The sequence below is a fragment of the Pistacia vera genome, unplaced genomic scaffold, assembly GCF_008641045.1.
Source record: "Pistacia vera cultivar Batoury unplaced genomic scaffold, PisVer_v2 Contig358, whole genome shotgun sequence".
In the NCBI taxonomy this organism is placed as follows: domain Eukaryota; kingdom Viridiplantae; phylum Streptophyta; class Magnoliopsida; order Sapindales; family Anacardiaceae; genus Pistacia; species Pistacia vera.
Window position 1 is genome coordinate 90,025 of NW_022196177.1, and position 18,236 is coordinate 108,260.

At 35.5% G+C, this 18,236-nt stretch overlaps 1 protein-coding gene across 1 annotated transcript; it reads right to left on the reverse strand.

Moving 5' to 3' along the window:
• Nucleotides 1-4,790: 4,790 nt before the first annotated feature.
• LOC116139706 lies at nt 4,791-5,161 on the reverse strand. The gene is made up of 2 exons (XM_031425360.1): nt 5,017-5,161; nt 4,791-4,972 (listed from the first exon to the last, which is right to left on the reverse strand). Exons 1-2 carry the CDS (start codon nt 5,159-5,161, stop codon nt 4,791-4,793), a joined length of 327 nt encoding a protein of 108 aa, XP_031281220.1.
• Nucleotides 5,162-18,236: the final 13,075 nt, after the last annotated feature.

The window sequence follows — 18,236 nt, forward strand, 5'->3', positions numbered from 1 at the left end:
GTCAATCAAATCTGATATCAAAACAACCTCAACACTCACCCAACATTACCCATAATCTCAATCACCCAAGCATAATGCCATCAAACACAATCACAACACCAACTCAATCTACTGTACTATTCACACATATTTCAGTTCCTAATGCACTCCAATTCATTTTTTTCGGTAATATGTGCAAACAAACACTGCAAATTAGGATGAACAAGGCTTACCTACTTAGTATGAACNCTCTATTGGCACTCCAACTTACTTACATAAGGCAGTGATCAAATTAGGGAACAAGTAGGACACTGATGGGTTTCTTGTTGCGTGTAGAATCCGATAATAAATAAGATTGCCCACATCTACCCGTATCCGCTGACCAATACCATAAAGCAATAGTGCCCTTTCTGTGTCTACTATGCTGTGATGAACAATGGGGAAAATCGAGGCACACACAAAATACTACCACAATCAATGTAGGGGTGTCAAGAATTTTGCTAGAATGCCTTTGTAATTGTCCTTAGACACTTTCCATTCACCTTGACTAGTGCTTAAATTCTGCAAAACAAATCCATAATCTGGGTCCTTGAAGAATGTATTTAATTCATCCTCTGCCACTAGAATATCGTGGAGGCCATAAAATCGATTAATTGTTGCTATATAAAAGCAAACCTCCATTCCTCTAATCCTAATCTTCCCGTCTTTCCATTACCAAACGTTCAACGGCAGGCTCAGGATGAGAACATAATTTCTCCCATTTCATCTCTCTAATGACATTAGTAACCCTTGGCTCCTCATTCTCAAAATCAAACCCCTTTTTGTCTACAAACCTGCGACTACCAGTCACGGTCTCAATATAACTTTTCTCTGCTGCAGGACTTACAAAGCGCACATAACTCGAACATGGGGTTGTTTCTAGGTCTCTTGGTAGGTGCCATCTCACACACTTTGAGAGCTTCAATCAACAACACTCTTCACCTATTCAGCCTAACACAAACTAACCAACACAATACACAAACAAGCCTACACCACCCGTGTAATGACTCTCTCTCTAGCAAGTATACTCATAAAATAAACAGTAAAATTAACTAAATATATATATTACGAAAATATACATGTGGACGAGTATAAAATAATGGGCCCAAATTTTCTTTATATATACATAACTATACATAGTGTAAATAAATTTCTCAAGAAGCTCAACAATGTTGCCCGACCCTTCCGCATCTTGACATTCCAAGCAACCACATCTCATCTACTATCTGCAAAAAACATTGAAAACAACGGCGTGAGCACTAATGGCTCAGTAAGTAAACCCGTTATGCTACCCTTCTATCTCCGTTGCTCATATTCTGAATTCTTTCCTTACATCACACTTCTCTCTTCTTCTCTGTTCTTTTCTATTATTTCTCTCTGTTCTTTCTCTATTCTTTTTCTGTTCTATCTTTCTGTTCTTTCTCTATTCTTTTTCTCACTTACTAACATGTAAGCATAATTGGAGAAACTAATTCTGAATAATATGAATGCCATGATGCATGTGCATAAATGCATAAAGAATGCAATTTCTTTTCTGTTTTCTGTTTCTCTTCTTTCTTTCTATTATGTTCTTTCTTTCTGTGTTCTATTCTTTTTTTTTTTTTTTTTCTGTTCTGTTCTTTCTTTCTTTCTGTTCTGTTCTTTCTTTCTGTGTTCTATCCTTTCTTTCGTTCTGTTCTATTCTTTCTTTCTGTGTTCTATTCTTTCTTTCTTTCTGTTCTGTTCTTTCTTTCTGTGTTCTATTCTTTCTTTCTTTCTATGCCGATCAGACTCGGTTGAGGCATGGATTCGGAACCCTGGCCATGTGAGTGAGTACAATCCTCATCTACATGCACTTCTATCGGACTGTACAACTATTCTTTCTGATTCTGAGGCTGCTCACTAAAGGCGGCGTGCATGTAAGTAAATTTTGTTGGTACATTTCTCATCCACATACACTTCTAACGAACTGTACACTTACTTCTTTCTGATTCTAAGGCCGCTCACTGAAGGCAGCGTGTATGTGGGACTATTCTTCTCTGTCACTCATGGGTTCCACATCGCAACAACCTATTCTTTTCTCTTCTTTAACACTTTTCTTTCTTTTATTCTCTAGTGCTTTTTCTTTCTTTCTCTTTACTCTTAGAGTGCTTTATTCTTTAAAATTCTTTATTCTATCTTAAGTTATTGCACACATGCAAATAAATGTATGTGGATGGCTCATGCTTATAATTCTTTCTTAGATGCACTCATGAAATGCAAATATGCAATGTTGCATGAAATTAAGGTTCTCTACTCATACTCATGCTTCTCTTGGGCATTTCATCAAACAATAAATGTGCAAACATAAATTCTACTTTAGCTATAACTCTTCTTCTTTCTTTAACCATCCAAAATGGGAGTAAAGCTCCCTTGTATCATCACAAAACCTGTCAAGGAAAAACACTCCCAAAAGTTTACTCAAACTTCTTTCAACTTCAATCAAACTTCAACCCATCATCATACAATCAAAAGCACTTCTCATAATTCAAATATGTCCAACAACATTCCCATACTTGAAAAAAATAAACTAATAAATTGGAAGCATTTTTGAGGTAGTCATTCTGCACATGTCATATTCAAGAAGGCATAACTTGAGTTATACATATCAGATTGCTATGGTCTTGGTCTCGTTTTAAAGCTTAGAGACAGGGCTACAACTTTTATGTTGAAGTCTCAACCCAGTTCAATTTGTAAGATATCCAAAAATCACTCAAAAGGTCACAGACGTGACAGGGCAGCCATGGTAACATGTTTTCTCTTAAGATTTTCATCAAACAAATTGCATGCATACTCAAACTCTAATTTGGCTACACTTCTATCTCTTTTCTAAGCCACCAAAAATTGGGAATAAATCCCTCCATATTTAACACCAAATCTGCCCAAAATGCACACTCCAAAATTTCCACTTCAATTCTTCCAAATTTCATCCAAACATGCATCAAGCATCAACTACACCAACACAAACTCTCATGGATAGGTTCTAATCATCATTCAACACCAAATCCATCAACAATTCTACTTATAACACATGTATATGCATAAAGAAAATTCTCTACACATCTTAACTTAAATCATACTTAGGGTAGGATTTACTTACCTTGAATTTGAGCAACTCCAACACTATAATCTCTCTTTGATAGAATTCCCTTTCCTCTTAAACCCTAAGCATATAAAACCATAAGAATTCAAAACTTTAAAATTTAATCTCATATCTTGATGCTAGAATCTTACCTTTGGATGCTTAGGATTGAAAATCCACTCAAAAATACCAAAAATCTATGAATTTCCTTGGAAATCTAGTGAAGAAATTTGAGAGAATTTGAGTAGAGAATGGCATGAATGGAGGGATAGAGTGGCTAGGGTTTCTCCTCTTGAACTCTTATTATATATATATATATATGTAGTTTCCCATTTTGCCCTTGCACTTTCTATGAAATTCCATCTATGTCCCTTAGTCAATTACAATAATGCCCTCATTTTTATTGCATTCTCCATGAACTTCTATCTCTTTTCACTCCGCAATTTTTCAACTAATTTTGAGTGAAAAGACCATTTTACCCCTAATGAAAATTTAAGGGATTTTCTTCACATTTTTCTCAAAATAACTTTAACAAAATTCAACTAAGGGCATAAGGGCATAAGTTAAGTTATATACCTCAATGTGGGCGTTACAACCTGCCACAGTTGCACACTCACACAATGCACAATACACATGGAAACTCTTGAAAGTTCCACTCAAATTAACCCCAATCAAACACCCAACACTACACCACAATTCAATCAGTACCCCACTGCACCACACACACACTCACGCCCACACACTTAAATGAACCCAAATACACTTCAATTCCAATCAAGGCAGCTGGCATCACACAAGTAGAATACACTAATTCATTCAAAAATTTACAATTTCACTTGAAACTAGCCACAAACAATCGCAATTAGTCGCCCAACACAATCCATAAGACAATTTATCAAAGCATTCGGTGTAAAGTGTCCCAAGTGCCCAATCTGCATAAACATGCACAATTTATGCTTCAATTATGAATGAAAAGGGCTTACCAAGGTACCAAGAATGAGTCTGAAGCTTTAGATTGAAGAAAATTTCTCCAATTGAAAAACCTGAAATCACAAACCCTAACCTCTTCTTCTTCAATTCGATATCATCCTGCAAAATATAAGGAAGGTAAGTGTTTTGGTTATGTGGGAAGGGATAAGATGTGGTGAATGGAGTAGATTCTAGAGTAAAAAGCGAAAAAAAAAAAAAAAAATTGATTGGAGAGGAGAGTGTGGAATGGTGCTACGGCTTGAAAGAATGGCTGAGGAGAAAAGAAAAATCTAGGTTTTTTTCTTTTTTTATATAACCTGATTCGCTCCACGGCGCTTGTGTTATGGAGGGGGATCACACTGCAAAACGAAAAATTGTCACGCAGCAGCATTAAGTTTCTGTCTTGGAAGGCATTTTTGTGTCGCGGCGTGGATTCGTGATCGGATTCTCCCTTTTTCGAGCTGGGACGTGAAAAAATGCCATGCCCCAGCATGAAGTTTCTACCTTGTGGTCCCTTTTTGCACCTTAGCATGAAAAATCTAGGTCATGGCGCAAAACAGCTATTCCTAAAAAATAGAAAAAAATTAAAACTAACACATAAACAAGAATAATGTAAAAGTAAAAGTAATAAATAAAAAAAACTTGGGTTGCCTCCCAGTAAGCGTTTTATTTAACGTCTATGCAAGACGGAGTGCATGGTCTTTTACTTCACATCGTCGAGGTATTCCACCACTTGTTTTGAAAGGAAATCTTCCAAGTATGGTTTCAACCAATGCCCATTAACCTTGATATTACTCCCTGTCTTTAGGTTTTGAACTTTCACTGCACCATGAGGAAACACTTCGGGCACTTTATATGGTCCCATCCATCGTGACTTCAGCTTTCCTGGAAAAGTCGCAAATGTGAGTCGTAAAGCAAAACTTTCATACCTGGACGAAATTCCTTGCGTTGTATTGCTTTATCATGATAGAGCTTCATTCGTTCTTTGTAAATCTTCACATTTTCATACGCTTCATTCCTAAGCTCTTCGAACTCATTTACTTGCATTTTCCTTGCCTCTCTGGCTTTGTCCATGTTGAAATTTAACCGTTTAATGGCTTAATAAGCTCGATGCTCTAATTCCATGAGTAAGTGGCATGCCTTTCCAAAAACTAGCCTATATGCCCCATAGAGCATCATTCAACTTTAACGCCCAATCCTTTCTAGATGTGTTCACTGTCTTATCCAAAATCTCTTTGATTTGCCTATTACTCACCTCTACTTGCCTTGAAGTTTGAGGGTGATATGGGGTGGCCACTTTCTGAGTGACATTGTACTTCTTCAATAAATCTGCAAAAGACTTATTACAAAATGACTCCCCCCGTCACTAATAATAGTTCTAGGGGTACCATACCCTGGGAAAATCAAATCTTTAAGGAAACTAAGTACATTTTTATCATCATTAGTTTTTGTGGTGATTGCCTCAATCCATTTAGACACGTAATTTACAACAACAAGCATGTACGTATAACCATAAGAGTTAGGAAATGGACCCATGAAATCTATACCCCAGACGTCAAATAATTCCACCACTATGAATGACGTAAGTGGCATCTTGTTCCTCTTGCCAATGTTTCCAATTTGTTGGCATCTAGCACAAAAAGTAAACGCATCTTTAAACAAAGTTGGCCAATAAAAACCAGATTGCAATACCTTTGCTGTTGTCTTCTTTCCCCCGAAATGCCCTCCACAATGTAGTTCATAACTATGCTGCAATATACGCTGCTAATCCTGATTATCTGATCCGGACAACTCTTAAATGTAAAACCCCTCCCCAGTCAAGTATCCTCTAAATATCCCTTAATGAGACTCTGCTCAATTCATATCTGGGGAACGAGTTGTATTTAGAAAACCTATGCAAGAATAATAATAATGTCCAAAACATTACTATAAGATGTACCGCAGGATCAAAATTTGTACATTCAAAAATAAAATAAGAATAAAAACTTGAATTCATTTGGGCATCAATCAATCAAAACATATTAGTGCCATTTTCATTCATATGGTGGAAGCTTTAAAAAGGTGTTTCAAAAACATTTGTCATTTACATTTTTTTAAGATAAAACGTCCGGATGACAATAAATTATCTTCCCTCTCGCATAGCCTTGCTGTCTCCAACATCTTTCGCTTCTAGATTACCTATAAAACAATCAACCATGAAAGGGTGAGCGCTAATCGCTCAGTAAGGAATGATTCATTTAATATCAAGTATGTTATTTGACATTCATTCAAACACATTCATTCGCATACCACACCTCTTTTGCATCTAAGTATGGTTCCTTTTCTTTACTAACCCATATACTTTTCATCATCTTCCCCATGGTCATATAAAACATCAAGTGTACACATACAAATAAGTATGTAGACATAGTGCACACACATCACATGTCATGACATAACATCTAAATATCATCTAACATGAGTACAAATCATCTCATGACGTAAATAACATCATAACTCATGTAATGCAACTAAACACATATGAATCATTTAACGTCTAGCCAATCGGACTTTTCTTAGCGTCTTAAGCACTTCATACCATCTAGCCTCAAATTTATCTAGAGCTCATATCATCGGGAGGCATGCTTATGCGTTATTTATCATCTAAAGCATATATTCATCTTTCGTTTCATCTAGCCTCAAATTCATCTAGAGCTCATATCATCAGGAGGCATGCTTACGCATTATCTAGCATCTAAAGCATATATTCATCTTTTCTCAACCGGAATACGAGGATGTGCTTATGCGTTAATTAGCATCTAAAGATATATTCACCTTTCCTCTCATCTAGCCTCAAAGTCATCTAGAGCTCATATCATCGGGAGGCGTGCTTACGCGTTATCTAGCATTAAAGCATATATTCATCTCTAAAATTTTATGGCATGTAAATACATGTTTTAGTGAGCTTAATACTTTTGATTCATCTATGGATTATCAATCCATTTACATTACCTCTTGCTCACATTCATCATCTTGAAACATATATTACATGGCATCTTCATGCCATTTCATAACATTAATCATGAGTTCGCATCCATGACCATGTATATATTTCAAAGATCATCTAAGTAATGGGTAAACATTAGTACATGGCTTAATTACAACAATACATTAATAATCATAAGAATTAATCATGTTAAATCTTAAACTTTAATAACCAAAAGTTTATACTTCAGGCCATTTTCCATCCATTTCTCAAACGAATTGGCTCTTAGCATAAACATAAAAGTTAAAGGGCTATGTTTTAAATTTCTAATGCTCTAAGAATCATCTCATTTAAATTTTTATAACTCAAGTTATGGTCAAAATACTGAAGCATGTTTAACATAACCCCTAAAATTGCCAACTCTGAATTTTTCTTATTAAACCATGCCATATCAACTTCTATTGACAATTAACAAATATGTCAACTTATGGATCAATTAAACCTCCCCTTAATAGTCTTTAACATGTTAAAGGAAGTGTAAAACCTCATTCCCATGATCATCCATCATTGCTATAACATTGTAAGTTAATGCAAACAAAATGTTAGAGTAGATGCCTTAGAGCCAATCAATTATTGTAGAATTGACTCTTTGTAATAATGTTCATTGATCAATAAACGGAATTTTATACTATATCACGTAAATCATCATTGTATGTATTGATATATGTCCTTAGAATGGTAGAACCGTGACGAGGGTATCAAGTGTTTCAAATCTTGATAGTGAGAACCTTATGAGCACATATAGTGGCCATTATAGAAACGTCCGTAGCCCCAGTATTATTCTGAAGTAAGGGCACAGATAATACGGTAAGGCTATCATAGTGTTGAACGACCCTGTCGAAAGGCAGTGACTGATCTCACTTGTCAAGGTTGTTTGGTGACAACCTGGTGCAACACATGGGTGCTTGTTGTAGGCAAGTTTACCGCAGCAAGTTTATTGGACTAACCCACCAAAGGATTCCATATGGATGGTAACCCTAGTGTCTATGGAACAAATCCTCTAACGAATGGTGGTGCGTGTGATCCTTAGACTTGAGATCACCAGAGTGTCTTGTGCACCGATTGGTGTAGTTTGACACTAGCCTAACGCAGTTCTATTCAGAGCTATCAATACGGTGGTGATTGGCTATATCAAGGAGTGTATCAAGACTATGGTAGATAGACAGAGGATTCATCACTCTCGAGTACGGGAGAAGTTATCTCACGGCGCAATTCAGTAAATGGCAATGACACTAAAACTTTGGCCACAGTGGGATTGAGTTGTTGCTCTATCTAGTTTATAATACAGGTCATTGGTCTAGTAATTGAATACACAATATCGAGGGTAACCGAAGGTTGACATTACTTCTATGCCTCGGTCTTGTCAAGATAACGGATGATGAAAGGATCGAATTATACGGTAACCATATCGTTGACAGGTAGCTACATTGCTGAATCTGAATCTATCGAGTGGCCATGATGCCTTGCTAGGGGCCAATCTTGGTCTGTGTATAGTGAGATGATTAATTTGTGTTAATCGCGATACCATACACTACCGGTATGATGAGGAGCATATGGGTCACACACATAGAAGATAATTTAAGAGCCGGGAAGAAAGAATGGCGTTTTCGTCTTTTTAGGAGAAAAGGTATTTTGGTAATTTCACAGTGCAATTAAATTTGTTGGGGTCGTAGCCTTTATTTAATTTATTAGAAAAATTAAATAAGTGAGATTACGTTTAAACATGTGTTCGCATATATTTAAATAAATTATCATTATTGTTAAATGTTAATATATTAAATATATATATTAATTGATTTTAATTGAGATAATGATAAACTAAAATTAAAATATCCAAATGGGAGTGTTTGGAAACAAGGGCTGTTTGGGTTGGAGCCCAAGCCCATTCCATAAGGGAATAGGGCAATTAAACTTGACTATAAAAGAATAAGTTTAATTGAAAGTTTGTGAGAGATATTATTCATTCATTCTTTTCAGTGAAAAGAGAAAAACTACGGCCCCTTTGTTAACTCTCCCACGCCAGATTTTGGTTTAGCTAAGAATCAAAGTTTTTCTTTGATTTTTCTTCTTTGTTCTTAAGGCTAAAGAGGATCTAGCAAATCTCTCTTTAGTTCCTTGCGATTATCTTCGTGTGGACTACATCGATTCGATCCTACACTTGGGTCGGTAGCAAATACGTTCAGAGACAACTTGGAGGAGCCTCCAAACGTGCGTATGATTTCTCAAACCTTGAACTGATTTTTCTGCAGATTTAATATATATTGTATAAACTGTAAATTTGTACCCAGATCTTGGTTCTAAAGAATGATCCACGTTGATTATGTTAATTTTGTTTTCTGCTGCAAAACTGGGTCGTTTCCTAACAGTGGTATCAGAGCCATGGGTATCAAATTTTTACAGTTTATTGTATGATTAATAACATATATTTGAATGATAACATGTTATTCTCGATAAATTTGCAAAATCTGAAAAATCTGCTTTTGGATGAATGATTCAAATGATAAATTGACTAATAATTGATGGATGTTATATTGGTTGGTTGATATCCTGGTTGAACGTGTGTGCGTTTGATTTGATTTGGATTCGTGTCATTACACAGAAACTGCAAAAAGGCAAACTGTGCATATTGGGGATTTCCAGGTTTCGTCGCGCTGAAGCTTTATCTTCGCCACGGCGACGTACTCCTTGGAATCATTCACCGCGTCGAAGATAAAAACTTTGTCGCGGTGACGTAGCTGCTGCCCCAATCTTGTGTTTTTCGTGAAGGGACCGAACTGCAGCTTTTTTTAATAACCTATAAAGCCAATAATCGTTCTACACATTTAAAAGGGTAATTAAGTATTAACCCACCTAATTCAAAAATTGATTGTTTTGAAATGTATGCTATGTACTTGTTTGTATATTACATGGTGCCCGGTACATGAGCCTAAGACCTATGGTGAATGTTTTAAAATTTTTTGGGTATGCATTGTTGTAATTTATTAAAATAGGACCTATGTGTCCTGCCTTTCTCCTTTTCTCCATGTACATTCTCTTCTCATCTCATTCCCCTCGAATGTAAATCGAGGTTTCTAAATTTGTTGATGTAAAATTAGTTTAAGATTAATTTTATTGTAAATTTAGTACGATGTATTTGTAATGTACTTGAAGACGGAACAAAGGACGAGGNGTCATTCCTTGCCATTCCCGATTAAGTGCTAAGATCCTTAAAGAAACAGAAAAAAACTAATGTACTGCCTAAATTGTAGGCACCACTAGGTCTAGCAAAAGTGAAGAAGAAGAAGTTGCAGTGGAGTAACTTCCGATGACTGAAGTTGCTCCACCAGGAGAGGAGACAGCGTCGACGGAAGACATTCTATTGGCGGAACAAGGGAGGGCAAGAGTTGAAATTGAAACTGAAGAGGAGGATGCCGACGCAAATTCCAAGCGTCGAACATGATCGCTTAAGCGATAAAAAATCGCTTAAGCGACCAAGAGTAAAAGCAAAGGATCGCTTAAGCAATCTAGTATATGACAGAAGATCGCTTAGATCGCTTAAGCGATTTTAGATCGCTTAAGTGATCGTGCATCTAGGCAGAAGTTGATTCTAAATCACTTAAAGCGACCAATGTTAAAAGCAAAGGATCGCTTAAGTGATCATGCATCTAAGCACTTATTTATTGTCTTGTTCATGATCGCTTAAGCGACCAACAGTAAAAGCAAAGAATCGCTTAAGCGATACTTAAGGGATCCTGCGTCTGGGCACTTATTTATTGTCTTGTTCATGATTGCTTAAGCGACCAATAGTAAAAGCGAAGAATCGCTTAAGTGATACACTTAATCGCTTAAGCGATTGTGCATCTAGGCAGAAGTTTATTCTGCCTCGGACACGATTGCTTAAGTGATTTGCGACCAAGGTTAAAAGCAAAGGATCGCTTAAGCGATAGAATAAATTGCTTAAGCGATCGTGCGTCTAGGCACTTATTGATTCTGTCTTGTTCGTGATTGCTTAAGCGATTTATGATCGCTTAAGCGACCAAGTGTAAAAGCATAGAATCGCTTAAGCGATAACATAAATACAACCAGATTTCTTAAGCGACTAAGTCTAAATATACAGGATCGCTTAAGCGAGAAATGAAATCTCTTAAGCGATCCAATGTATTTGGATTCTTTTTATTGTATTTCACTAGATTGGTTAAGCGATTAACGCTATCTTAGACATATAAGGTGTACGATTCATTCAGTGGACCATGACTATTATTATATTTTAATTAAATTATTTCTTTTACGGCTATATTAAACATATATAGTATATAATATTTACATCTATATTAAACATATCAGGTGTACGATTCGTTCAGTAGACCATGACTGTTATTATATTTTAATTAAATTAATTCTTTTATGGCTATATTAAACATATATGGTGTAGAATGTTTACGTCTATATTAAACATATCAGGTGTACGATTCGTTCAGTGGACCATGACCGTTATTATATTTTAATTAAATTAGTTCTTTTACGGCTATATTAAACATATATGGTGTAGAATGTTTACGTCTATATTAAACATATCAGGTGTACGAATCGTTCAGTGGACCATGACCGTTATTATATTTTAATTAAATTAGTTCTTTTACGGCTATATTAAACATATCAGGTGTACGATTTGTTCAATAGACCTATTTTAATTAAATTATTTCTTTTATGGCTATATTAAACATATATGGTGTAGAATGTTTACGCTATATTAAACATATCAGGTGTACGATTCGTTCAGTGGACCATGACCGTTATTATATTATAATTAAATTAGCTCTTTTACAGCTATATTAAACATATATGGTGTATAATGTTTACGTCTATATTAAACATATCAGGTGTACGATTCGTTCAGTGGACCATAGTCGTTTTTATATTTTAATTAAATTAGTTCTTTTACGACTATATTAAAGATATATGGTGTAGAATGTTTACGTCTATATTAAACATATTAGGTGTACGATTCGTTCAGTAGACCATGCCCGTTATTATATTTTAATTAAATTAGTTCTTTTACGTCTATATTAAACATATGTCCATAAACATGGAAAAGAAATATTGAAGTAAATTACCCTTAATCGCTTAAGCGATCACGTCCATTTAGTCTTGGTCTACAGAGTGCATAGCAGATGGTTGCAGAGTTCAATTTTATATCAATATTATATTTTTTATATATTACTTTCTTGCCAAGAACTAACAAAAATAATAGAATAACAATAGATCTTTTAGTTTTATGTACGGTGTTGATCGACAAAGACCGAAGTGTTCTTTTCACATTCTATTGAATTGAAAAAGATAATTAATAATAATAAATAATTAATAAAAAAGACTAAATGTTAAATAAACATTACGGAATATAATTTCTTAATCAAACGTTCACAATATCAAAAGATTCGATAAGCGATCGCTAATAAGTTATTAACCGATATATTAAGGGTTAGATAGATTTTAAAAAACATTTGTAGAGTCGCTTAAGCGATCTGGTATATCGCTTACTGGATCGCTTAAGCGATCTAGTGTATCGCTTAAGCGATCTGGTATAAATAAGCCTGATCGCTTAAGCGATCTACTGCCATATACCCGATCGCTTAAGCGATCTGCTGCCATATGCCAGACTTATACCAGATCGCTTAAGCGATCTGCTGCTATACACCAGACTTATACCAGATCGCTTAAGCGATATACCAAATTGCTTAAGCGATCCATTAGCTCCAGAATACATTTTCAGTCATCTTCACCTATAATCGGTGCTACCACCCCCAGCTACGCATAATGCAAGAAAATCATCAATAAATCTCACTCCTTTTAACTTGCATTACATCAAACACAACCCAAGAACCTAAACCACTAAATCAAAATCATAACCCAAACCCAATCCATCATTAAATCTTTGTAAATAGAAATATAAAATGCAAAGAGGTGATATACATCCCTGAACGAAATGTTAGGAGTAGGAAGAGGTAGATCTTTGGCGAAGAAGATGTTAATAGCGGAGGAAGAAGAAGGTGTTAATGGTGGAGGAAGAAGAAAGTGTTAATGGCGGAGGAAGAAGAAGATGTAGACAAAGCTTAGAAGAAACAAAAACCAGGGGAAGGATGTGTTAATGATGGGAGGAAGATGAAGAAGGTGTTTGGGTTTGTTTGCAAGATTTTTGACTCTTTGGAGACTTATTATAATTTTTAAAAGATTACACAATTATTCATTAATCCTAATTAACCCCCTAATTATGTTTAATTAAGCTTAATAAAAAAACAAGGCCATTTAGTTAAAATTTACAAACTCTATAGCCTTTTAATTAAATTTTAAGTTAAAATGGTGTTTTAATAAAATGCCCCCATGAAAAATCTGAGCCGTGGTGTAAACAGCTATTCCTGAAAAATAAAAATAAAATAAAATAAACACATAAACAAGAATAACGTAAAACTAAAAGAAATTAAAAAAAACTTGGGTTGCCTCCCAATAAGCGCTTTATTTAACGTCTACGCAAGATGGAGTGCTTTAGTTCATGTCGTCGAGGTATTCCACCACTTGTTTCGAAAGGAAATCTTCCAAGTATGGTTTCAAGCGATGCCCATTAACCTTGAAATTACTCCTTGTCTTCAGGTTTTGAACTTCCACTGCACCATGAGGAAACACTTCAAGCACTTTATATGGTCTCGTCCATCGTGACTTTAGCTTTCTTGGAAAAAGTCGCAAATGTGAGTCATAAAGCAAAACTTTCATACCTGGACGAAATTCTTTGCATTGTATTGCTTTATCATGATAGAGCTTCATTTGTTCTTTGTAAATCTTCACATTTTCATATGCTTCATTCCTAAGCTCTTCCACCTCATTTACTTGCATTTTCCTTGACTCTTTGACTTTGTGTTGAGTATTGGAAATGCAAATTTATTTAGTGATTTGCGGGTGAAACTGTAAGGAATTTAAGGTTTAATGCATGATTTATGATGTGAATTCTTGCAAGTTTTGTTATCTTCCGGAATCACAGGTTGTGTGTGTTTTTTAGGTTTTCAGGTGCAAAAGAATGAATTATTTGTGCTTGCATTGGTGTTCGGACATCCTGGAGTCATTCGAGTATGGATAAATCAAGGCAAGAAGTAAAAGCGTGAAATTATGACTTTGCGATGTGGCTCAATTCAACTGAGTCATGGCGTAAATAGCCGAGGCTCAATTAAACTGAGTCGTGGCGCAAATCGCGCTGAATGTAAAAATGTCGCATTTCCTACCCTAATTTCGGCGACCAGTATTTACAAGTTTTCCATTTTGTCTAAAAACTATATAAAGGCAGCCTAGGTCCATTTTTTGGGAGTTTTTAGGTTTGATATACACATTTAGGGAGAGAATACATTTGAGGCTTCTTGGAAAGGTGGAGATTGGAAAGGAGAGGAGGTTCTCTTCCTCTCTTCCTCCTTTGTTCTTCACGATTATGCTTCCAGGTGTTGTTGTTTCTTTTCCTTTATGTTGTATTTTTTTTTCTAGGGATTTGATGTAATATAATTGAAGGCTTGTGTTTTATTGTTAATATATTTGTTTGATCTATTCTATTATGTTCTAGATTCATTCATTGCATTTAATTCAATCTTTAGTTGATATTAGGGCCTGATCAATCTTGATGTTAGTTAATTGATTGTATGAGAAAAGATTGGGTGAGGAATAATTGATTTGTAGCTTTGCCCAGGTATAGATTGGTTATTGTCTTTAAGATCATCTTGCGCTTAATGGGTTTTCGTTACTAGACTAGCATATACGCCACTGTCTAGTTTAGTCGATGGAAACAATAGGTTATTCCGAATGGCTGTAGTAATACCTTAGGCATAAGAGACGCCGTGCCTATCTTGATTAGCTCTGTGAATGAATGATTTGTGTCTTTAAGATCGTCTTGCGTTTATGTGTTTTTCTTTATTTCAATTCTTGTTGTTTTCATCAAGGCATAGTTACTAGGATCGTGAGAGCAGCTTCAGCCTTTAGGGGATCGCCCTTACTCGTGCACTATGTTGCGATTGTGACTTGTGTACTTGTGAAGGATTAAACTTTGTATGTCTATCACTTTATCCATGTCAAAATTTAACCGTTTGATTGCCCAATACTCTCGATGCTCTAATTCCATCGATAAATGGCATGCCTTTCCAAAAACTAGCCTATATGGGCTTATCCCTATTGGAGTTTTGTATGCAGTTTTGTAGGCCCATAGAGCATCATTCAACTTTAACGCCTAATCCTTCCTAGATGTGTTCACTGTCCTTTTCAAAATCGCTTTGATTTGCCTATTACTCACCTCTACCTACCCGGTGATATGGGGTAGTGACTTTATGAGTTACATTGTACTTCTTCAATAGATATGTAAAAGACTTATTGCAAAAATGATTCCCCCCATCACTAATAATAGTTTTAGGGGTACCATACCTTGTGAAAATCAAGTCTTTAAGGAAACTAAGTACAACTTTACCGTTATTAGTTTTTGTGGCGATTGCCTCAATCCATTTAGACACATAATCTATAGCAACAAGTATGTACGTATAACCATAAGAGTTATGGACCCATGAAATCTATACCCCAGACATTGAATAATTCCACCACCATGAATGACGTGAGTGGCATCTCATTCCTATTGCCAATGCTTCCAATTCGTTGGCCTCTATCGCATCTAGCACAAAAAATAAACACATCTTTAAACAACGTTGGCCAATAAAAACCTGATTGCAATACCTTTAGTGCTGTCTTCTTTCCCCCAAAATGCCCTCCACAATGTAGTTCATGACTGTGTTGTAATATATGCTACTGCTCTTGCTCTAGCACACATCTCTTGATTATCTAATCCGAATAACTCTTAAACAAATGAGGCTTATCCCAAAAATAGTACTTCACCATGGATGAAAATTTCTTCTTTTGCTAAAAGGTTAGATCAGGTTTTAAAATATCACATTCACTATATCTGCATACCAAGGTTCTTTTCCACGTATAGAAAAGAGTTGTTCATTCGAAAAAGTCTCATTAAGAGGATAATCCCCTTATTGATTATGATCTTCATGGCCTGTTGTCTCCACTAGTCGTGACAAATGATTAGCCACTACATTCTCGCTTCCCTCCTTGTCCTTGATAATCAAATCAAATTCTTGCAACAACGGCATCCATCTAATCAACCTAGGCTTAGCATCCTTTTTAGACATCAAATATCTCAAAGCAGCATGGTCAGAATAAACAATCACTTTAGACCCTATTAAATAATAACGAAACTTTTCTAAAGCAAAAACAAGAGCCAAAAACTCTTTTTCAGTGGTGGAATTGTTAATCTGAGCATCATTTAAAGTCTAACTTGCATAATGAACATGATGTAGTTTTTCAATACATTGTCCTAAAATAGCCCCTAGAGTGTAATCGGAAGCATTGCACATTAATTCAATGGGGAGAGACCAATCAGGTAACATAAAAATAAGAGCAGAGATGAGTTTTTCTTTCAAAGTATTAAAAGCAATAAGGCACGCATCACAGAATTTGAATGTTGTTTCTTTAGCAACTAGGTTACATAAAGGCCTACTAATTTTTGAAAAATCCTTAATAAAATGATTATAGAAACCTACATGACCAAGAAAACTACACACACATTTCACAGATACAGGTGGCAACAATTTAGCTATCAAATCTATCTTTGTCTTATCTACTTCATTAAAAAAGGTGGCAACAATTTAGCTATCAAATCTATCTTTGTCTTATCTACTTCAATCCCTTTACTAGAAACTACATGTCCTAAAACAATGCCTTGTTTAACCATGAAATGACTCTTCTCCCAACTCAAAGTCAAATTTGTCTCTACACATCTTTTCAACACTAAAGTTAATTTACTAAGGCAATCATCAAACGAAGTTCCAAAAATAGAAAAATCATCCATAAATACCTCAATAAACTTCTCAATCATATCTGAAAAGATGGACATCATGCACCTTTGGAATGTGGCAAGAGCGTTGCATAATCCAAATGGCATTTTCCTGTATGCAAAAGTTCTGAATGGACATGTGAATGTCATTTTCTCTTGATCTTTAGGTGTAATAGGAATCTAGTTGTAACTTGAAAAACCATCAAGAAAACAATAGTAAGCATGACCAGCCAATCACTCAAGCATTTGATCAATAAAAGGAAGAGGAAAATGATCTTTCTTCGTTGCAAAATTCAACTTCCTATAATCGATACAAACTCTCCAACCTGTTGTCATCCTCGTTGGTACTAACTGATTGTTAGAATTTCTTACCATTGTAATACCTTACTTCTTAGGTACCACATGGATTGGACTCACCCACTTACTATTAGAAATTGGATAAATTATCCCAGCATCAAGGAGTTTCAAGATTTTAGCTCTAACTACTTCTTTCAAATTCGGGTTTAATCTCCTTTGACTTTCCTTAGAAGTTTTTGCTTCGTCCTCTAATGGAATCCTATGCATGAACATAGTAAGTCTAATTCCCTTAATATCAGCTGTGGTCCATCATATGGTTGCTTTATACTCACTCAACACACTAAGTAGTTTCTCCTCTTCCTCTAAAGTGAGATCTGATACTATGATCACTAGAAAGGTTTGAATATCTCCTAAGTACACATATTTCAGTATAGGTGGTAATGGTTTGAGCTCTAACTTAGGTGGGGAGTTAGTGGACGAAACCATATTAACATCTACTTGTTCTATGGCCATCCTCAACTCTTCATTAGTCATCTCAACAACTTCACGATTTAGCAACTCAACATACTCCTTAGCTTCTTGGTCAAGGAACTTTTCATCTTCTGCTATCAAGGCCAACTCCAATTTATCTTTCGTCTTATTCTGCATAAAACTAGAGAAAATGATAGGATATACGGAGTCAATAAGAAAACAATCGTTAGTATCTGTAGGGCAAGATAAAGATTTGAAAACAGAAAATTCAACAGTTTGATCTAAAATTGTCATTTTGAGTTTTCCATTCTACACATCTTCGTGGTGGCCATGAAAGGACGTCCAAGCAAAATTGGCAATTCATTGTCACGATTTGATGTCATCTCCATATCTAAAATCACAAAATCAACAGGGACAATTAGTGTATCAATTTGATCCAAAATGTCCTCAACGATACCTCTGGA